Here is a 7,517-nt window from a genome sequence, read left to right as displayed (position 1 = left end):
GATGCGGGACTCGATCCCGGGACTCCAGGATCATGACCTGAGCCGAAGGCAGTCGCTTAACCAACTGAGCCACCCAGGCGCCCCAAAAATAAAATCTTTAAAAAAGAAAAAAAATAGGGCGCCTGGGTGGCTCGGTCAGTTAAGTGTCTGCCTTCGGCTCAGGTCATGATCCCGGGGTCCCGGGATCGAGTCCCACATCGGGCTCCCTGCTCAGCAGGGAGGCTGCTTCTCCCTCTCCCTCTGCCATACCCCCTGTTTGTGCTCTCTTGCACTCTCTCTTTCAAATAAATAAATAAAAATTTTTTAAAAAGAAAAAAGAGAATGATAGATGACTGCAAAAAATATTCTGTTAAATTTCTGAAGCATCAACCTATTTGATTATATGCTTGACTTTTTTTTTTTTTTACAAGAGGAAAAAAGAAACATAGTTCCATATTTATATATCCTCCCAACAGTCACCTGGAAAACAAACAGAAGCCTACATTGTTAGAACAAGCATTTAACATCGAAGTTTAAGATACAGAACAGAAAAATACCAAACTCCTAAGTGTAAATATCAAGTCATGACGTTTGAGCATTTTAAGATTTAGATAAACTTAATCTACTCAGTGTTTCACACTGCTTATGCTATGCTCTGGATTTTAAAAACTTCTTTACCTCAGAAGTTTTATGACAGAAGATACTCTGAGCTACAGGTATTTTTATATGTGACCCAAAACAGACCTAGAGCAAATGACAAAATCCATCGAGTCCTTGCCTTTGCCTTCTTCCACTCAATGGATTTGGAAATAATCCAAGCAGAGTGTTTGAGTCACAAGGATTCCCAGAACTAGCTGATTACCTAGTGGCATATATACTAAATCGAAAACTGTCCACATTGAGAAGTTCTGACATGGAGCAGAATCTAAGCCTTTGGGCATTTTTCCTTAGCAGAGCTGACAGAGTCCTCATCATCACCCCTCAAATGACTGACCATAGTAGAGATAAAGTCAACAGCCACACACATAAAAATGTATTTACAGAAACTTAATCACACTGGAATTTAAAAAAAAAAAATGGAATTAATCAGATCTTTTATTTAGGCTATAATCCAAAATAATTTCTGTGTACCACACCCTTTTTTGTGTTTTGTATAAACTCCCTTAAAAACAAAACAAAAGAACTCTTTCCTGCTTCTCAGACAGGAATCTCAAGAGCTGAGGTTCACTGAGGTCTGGACCACTGGTGAAATCCACAGTTGTTACAACAGCTTGTGCTTTGGAGCCAGCCCAGAGTGGTACAAAGGCTGAGTCTTCATTTGAGTAATCCCAGATTATCACCACAACCAGTCCCATACAAGATTTCAAGGAGTCGCAGAATAATCTGAGTAAAGATGTTTTACACAGCACCAAAATGTAGTCTCCGTTTCCTATTTTGGAAAACTCGGCACCGCAACTGCTAGAAGCATCTGACTGTTGGCTAGAATATTGTCCAGTTACTTACAGCTATGGTTTGAATGTTTGTTCCCCCCAAAATTTATTTGTTGAATTCCTAACCCTCAATGGTGATTGTACAGTAGGTGCGACCTTTGGGAAGTGTTTAAGACATGAGGTCGGAACCTCATGAATGGGGTTAGTGCCTTATAAAAGAAGCTCCAGAGAGATCCCTAGCCCCTTCTGCCACATAAGTACATAGCTAGAAGTCCACGACCAGAAGAGGTCCCTCACCCAACCATGTTCACACCCTGATGTCAGGCCTCCTGGCTCCAGGACTGTGAGCAATAACTTTCTGCTGTTGATAAGCTATCCAGTCTTCAGTATTTTGTTAGAGCAGCCCAAACGGACCAAGACACTTAGAAACACAAAAAACCAGCTCTATGTCAAGAAAACATTTTTCTTCCTTAGCACATCTATATGTCAAGTTACCATCAATAAACTTTCAGTCATCATTTTATACCCCTTAACTACTCAAAATGGTGTGAGAGGTTACTGTAAAGACTTTGAGATATATATAGATATATATTAATTATACACCAAACAGATAATCAATCCAATCAAATGATGCCAATTCAAGAGGAGCGAAGGATCCTGCAGTTCATATCAACTGCCAGGAAATCAGATGTAACAAATTAGTTTCTGAATAAACACAACTTTGAGAATCCCACAGGAGAACACATGCCAATTAGAGGTCCCTCCTGTAATTGTGGCATATAACTGGCCAGAGGCTCCAGTTGGAGCCCACCTCAGACAGGCTCCTCAGAAGCAACACGTGAGAGTCTGGTCTAAACTAGACCCAAACGGAAACCCTGAAGTCTTGGAGGGGCCGGGGCACCTCCCCACGAAGACACACCTGACAGGCGCATAGGCCAGGATGGTGTCCATCAAAATAAATACGAAAAGAAAAGGACAAATTTAATAAAATAACACCACCACAACAAAAAAAACACAATAGCCCGCCCCTCCAACTTCCCACTCAGGCTCTGGATGTTGCTGCCAATTCTCCGCTCCCTCCTCTACTGGCAGTGTGTGTCTTCTGGGATCCCAGGCTCTCTGGCTGGGGTCCGGGTTGCAGTTTGTTCTTCTGCTAAGTGTGGGACGTCCGGGATCCCTGGGCTGAGCAGCAGCAGAGGGCTTCCACTAGAGTGAGGGCTGGGCAGTCAGTGGCCCACCCTGTGGGGTGTGGGGCTGTGTTCGGCAGGGACCCCTGGGTCTGCACAGTTTACTTTAAACTCCATCATCATGAGGTGATTAAAAAAAAAATCTCTATACCTAATGTGGGGCTCGAACTCACAACCTGAGATCAAGAGTCACATGCTCCACAGACTGAGCCAGCTGGATGCCCCAAAAAGAGTTTTTAAAGGTATAAAAAAGAAGCAGACATTTGTCCTTGTGTTGGTTCCTAAATACAGTACAAACTTCTCCTATTGGGAAGGCGACTAAAACAAGCTATGAATTAAAAAAATAATAACTAGTTAAATTTGTACAAATAATGCATGCTCTTTGTAAAAAGATTAGAAAATATAAAAAGGCAAAAATGAAAATAAAAACAGAAAGAGTCACTAGCAATTCTACTTCCAAAGGATCACAAGGACTTTGGAATATATAGCTGTAGACATTTTTCCCTAGCAGTGTAAGATTCCTACCAATTTATGGTAAACCTATCAATTTGTGAGGTTTCTTCAGCTTACTCGTGTGCATAAAAAGACCTCTCTTTTTAAAAGTCTGTAGACTTGGGGTGCCTGGGTGGCTCAGTTGGTTAAGCATCCAACTCTTGATTTTGGCTCAGGTCATGATCTCAGGGTCATGAGATGGAGCCCCACATTGGGCTCCACACTAGGCGTGGAGTCTACTTAAGATTCTCTCTCTCACTCCGTCTCTTCCCGCCCTCTCCCGCTTGTGCACCCGCTCTCTCTCTCTCAAAAAAAAAAAAAAAAAGTCTGTAGACTTAACCTTTATTAACACTATGCGTCTTAACTCTACCAATCCATTAAAAGTACTGAATTTTCCTGTAGTCACTGAATACTCTAGTTTATTCTTGCTGTTTAATAAATATCCCACAACCCAAATTTTGTGCTATCTGGTTAATGTTATTTATTTATTTATTTATTTATTTATTTAAGATTTTATTTATTTATTTGACAGAGAGAGACACAGCGAGACAGGGAACACAGCAGGGTGAGTGGGAGAGGGAGAAGCAGGCTTCCCGCTGAGCAGGGAGCCCAATGCGGGCTGGATCCCAGGACCCTGGGATCATGACCTGAGCAGAAGGCAGCCACTTAACGACTGAGCCACCCAGGCGCCCCCACTTGGTTAATTTTAAAACCACTTATGAAGTACTAAGATTTTAGTTCCAAATACACATACAAAAAGATCAATGTGATTTCTTTCTTTAAACCAAGGCAACTTTATTATTAATTTTTTAAAGATTCATTTACTTAGAGAGAGAGAGAGAGAATCCGGAAGCAGGGTCCCCGCTGAGTGCAGAGCATGAGGAGGGGCTCAATCCCAGGATCCTGAGATCATGACCTGAACAGAAACCAAGAGCCAGCTGCCTAACGAACTGAGCCACCCAGGCGCCCCTAAACCAAGGCAGCTTTAAAACATTTGTGTCTGTTCCTCTACTCCTTCCCCAATTTATAGTTGCTTCTTTAGCCAAATAATCTGGATTTAAGACTGACTTCTTATTTAGTCAATGTACCTTTAACTCACAGCACAATAACGCATTTTAAGCATTTATTAAGATATATACGAAAATTCATGTGGAACTAGCTGATCTGAGTAGAGAAACTACATTTAAATGTGGACATCTTACCTTATCTGCATAAATTGGAACATCATGAAATGGAGATATATATTGTCCTTTTTCATTTTCTGCAAAATGAATTAGAAAAAGTTACTACTAATTTTTTTGTTAACTATTTCAGATGCATTAAGTATACATTTTTAAAAATATTTAATTTTTTAGAGTAATTTTAGGTTTACAATTGAAAAAAAGGTAGAGATTTCCCATATCCGCCCCCCTGCTCCCTCATTTGCCGAGCTTCCCCCCATTATCAACACTGTTCACCAGAATAGTGACATAGACATTTTTTATTCCCACACCAGAAAAACTGGTTGTATACTTTACCTTCCTGACCCCTCCAAGATTGGGTTAAGTTTTCATCCTATGCTTTCCTTAGGTGTCTAACAGATACCTCTACAATGAGGACAGGGGCTGCCTTCTATCATTTTGTATCCCCAGAGTCTAGCAGTGCCTGGTAAATAAAAGGGGATCAAATTGTTTTTGACTGATCTTACATCAGTTAATGGTTTACGGAACTAATGAAATAGTTGTGCTGGGGAGAAGGGGGGGGGACGAACTTGCTGAATTATAAAACCCTGTTGTCTTAAGTAATGTTCCAGGAAGACAGAGCCATCTTAGATTATTATATTTCTTAAGGATAATCTAGTTGCAACAACACTTTCACAGGTAATTTCTATATTCTAGAGACCTAACTACCATATCCAAAAAGTAATTTCAAAACTTCCTTACTATTCTTTAAGAAACCTAAGGGTCAGTCCATACAATATCCCTTCACATTTAAAAACCAAGGTGGAATAGCAAAAACTGAGCAGTGACCATCCCCTGTCCCACTATGATCCCTTCAAAGTCAGCTGTGACTTTGCAATCCTATCCACTATCAGGTTTTTTTTTTTTTTAAGATTTTATCTATCTATTTGACAGAGAGAGAGAGAGCGCGGGAGCGAGCACAAGCAGGGGGAGCAGCAGGAAGACAGAGAGGAAGAAGCAGGCTCCCCGCAGAGCTCCCCATGTGGCTTGATCCCAGGACCCCCAGGATCACAACCCGAGCAGAAGGTAGACGCTTAACCAACCAAGCCACCCAGGTGCCCCTCCACTATCAGTTTTAAAGAGACTGACAAATATAACATTACAGAGGTAAAAAATCCTCTACTAAGGAAGGGTGCTAAGAAATCTGATTTAAAAAAACCCTTAAAATTGTGTTATTGCATAGTTGTTTCTAATTATTATTTCCTAAGTCCCAGAGAGTTCTATCTGATAAAAAGTTACTTTAGCCAGTGCCAAAGTCGAGGAGTGGTTATGGACTTCCATAATGGCCATCAAATACTACCATTACAAAACCTAAGTAAAAACTGCTGTTTGAATACTGCTTGAAGACAATTCCCCAATCATCCCTCCACCTTCAAACTCTAGGGTCACCTCTCTAAATCCCTCCTACAGATAAATTCTGGAGCCAACACTAAATCCAGGAAAAATAAGTTAGTGAATTATTCGTCAAAAGTTCCCACGCTACCCTTATTTAACTCCGAAATTAAATAAAATGGGGAGTCCCATCCTTCCTGGATTTTGCATGGTAACCTTCAGCGACATGTGTAAACTTGAGTTCACTTTCTTTTTCCTCCCACAGCACGTTACTTTTTGCTAGGGACTTTGTTCTTTCTCTTCGTATTTCCATTCGTCCCCTCTATCTTGCTCTTTCCTGCCCTTCACACACCACACGCAAAGACTTCGGGGAACCTGCCCGTTGCCTTCCGAGGAAAACTGTTCTTTACAGTTAAATTAGAAACACCTTTGGTGACACATTTTCGAACGCCTCCGTTGTCTCCAATAATCTATTCCTGGTGGCTTGGGGCGGAGATGGGTAGAGATAAAGACAAACCCGAGGTAGCTTTCCTCCACCTACAAGACGGAAGGTCGTGCGCCAGGGAAAGCGGAGCTCAGCCAGCCCGCAGCGTGCTGGGCTCTAAGCGCAGCTTCAGGCGCGGACCTGGGGTGGGTCCCCCTCAGATGCCGATTCCCTGCCCAGGGGCAAAACTTGGCACTTTCTCACTCGTGCTTCCCAGACTGACGTCACCTGTTTGACTTGAAGGGAACAGCTTTCTGTTTCACAAGGCGCCTTCCCAGCATCTGTGCTACCGGGGACACCTCGGTGGGAGGGGCAGGAGCGTACCCTGGCGAGGGGTTCGGTCCTCCACTGACGGCTCCTGATCCCGGCCTTAGTTTCCCCGTCTGCAGAACGCGGGGCTGGATTTGACCCTGCTTGGTGCGCACAAGCTGAGCTACAGTTCAGGAATTAAGGTCCTTAGGGAGTCATCCACCCCGCCCCAGTTCCTCCAAATCAAGCAATCCTCTTACGAGGATCAGTTTACCCCCAGACACCTTTCTAGGGTGACTCAGTGGTTTCCTTTCCCCATCAGACGGTGCCCGCCCGAGCAGGACACCTGCAGAAATAGCCCGGCCCGGGGTCGGGTCCCACCGCGCGTGTGAAAGAGGAACGCCGAGCCCCGCCGTCCCGCCTGCGAGCACGACGTGTGAAACCGGAGGCCGGCCCGGCCCAGGCCCCGGGGAGCCCGAGGAACCCGGCCCGCGCCCGGGACGAGGGGCGGAGCGCGGGCCGCAGGCGCCCGGGCAGGAGGCGAGGCGAGGGCCGGGAATGAATGGGCTGGCGGGCGGGGAGGGGCCGTGGGCCGCCGACACTCACTGAGGAAGACTCGGTACTCCAGGGTGAAGGGCGCGGCGCGCTCCTCGCTGCTGAAGTCGTTCATGATGCCGATGACTAGCCGCCGCCTCCGCCGCCGCCGCCGCCGCCACAGAGCCACTAGCCCGCACGCGGCGCCGACTGACAAGGAGAAACCTCCGCGCCTGCGCACCGCGGAGACTGGCGCGGCGAGCGGGGCGGGGAACGGCTTTAAGAGGCCACCCCACCCCCGCCCGGCCCACTCCGCGCGCAGGCGCACTCCGCCCGGCGCGCGCGTCCTGTCGCCCCAGCCCGTCTTCCTCGGCCCCGCCTCGCGGGACAGCGTCCTGGCTCCCAGGCTGGGCCACGTGGCTGGCGGCGAGCTCTGGCTCGGCGGGTGTTCTGCCACCGCCCTGAGTGCTGTGGGACTCTGACAGAGGTCAGTAAAGGGCCAAGTTCTCAGCTTGCGCCAGCTGGGAATTGATCGGCGACCCCTCCCCCACCGTGCACCCAGGGAACTCTCACCCACACCCAGAGTAACTGTCTCAAAGGGAGTTCCGAA

General features: G+C 45.9%; 1 protein-coding gene across 1 annotated transcript in view; it reads right to left on the bottom strand.

Annotated features, from left to right (window-relative positions):
- PPA1 (inorganic pyrophosphatase 1) overlaps positions 1 to 7,172 on the bottom strand; it is a 35,808-nt gene extending 28,636 nt beyond the window's left edge. Inside the window, exons 1-2 of the mRNA XM_081824120.1 lie at positions 6,980 to 7,172; positions 4,291 to 4,349 (exon numbers count right to left, since the gene is read on the bottom strand). Coding sequence (XP_081680246.1) covers positions 4,291 to 4,349; positions 6,980 to 7,043 — 123 coding nt within the window. The 5' untranslated portion in view covers positions 7,044 to 7,172. The remainder of the gene's footprint in view (positions 1 to 4,290; positions 4,350 to 6,979) is intronic.
- Positions 7,173 to 7,517: the final 345 nt, after the last annotated feature.

The sequence above is a fragment of the Leptonychotes weddellii genome, chromosome 6 (genome assembly GCF_054177405.1).
Source record: "Leptonychotes weddellii isolate Sample4059 chromosome 6, ASM5417740v2, whole genome shotgun sequence".
Classification (NCBI taxonomy): Eukaryota; Metazoa; Chordata; class Mammalia; order Carnivora; family Phocidae; genus Leptonychotes; species Leptonychotes weddellii.
This window is presented reverse-complemented; position numbering and strand designations above follow the sequence as displayed.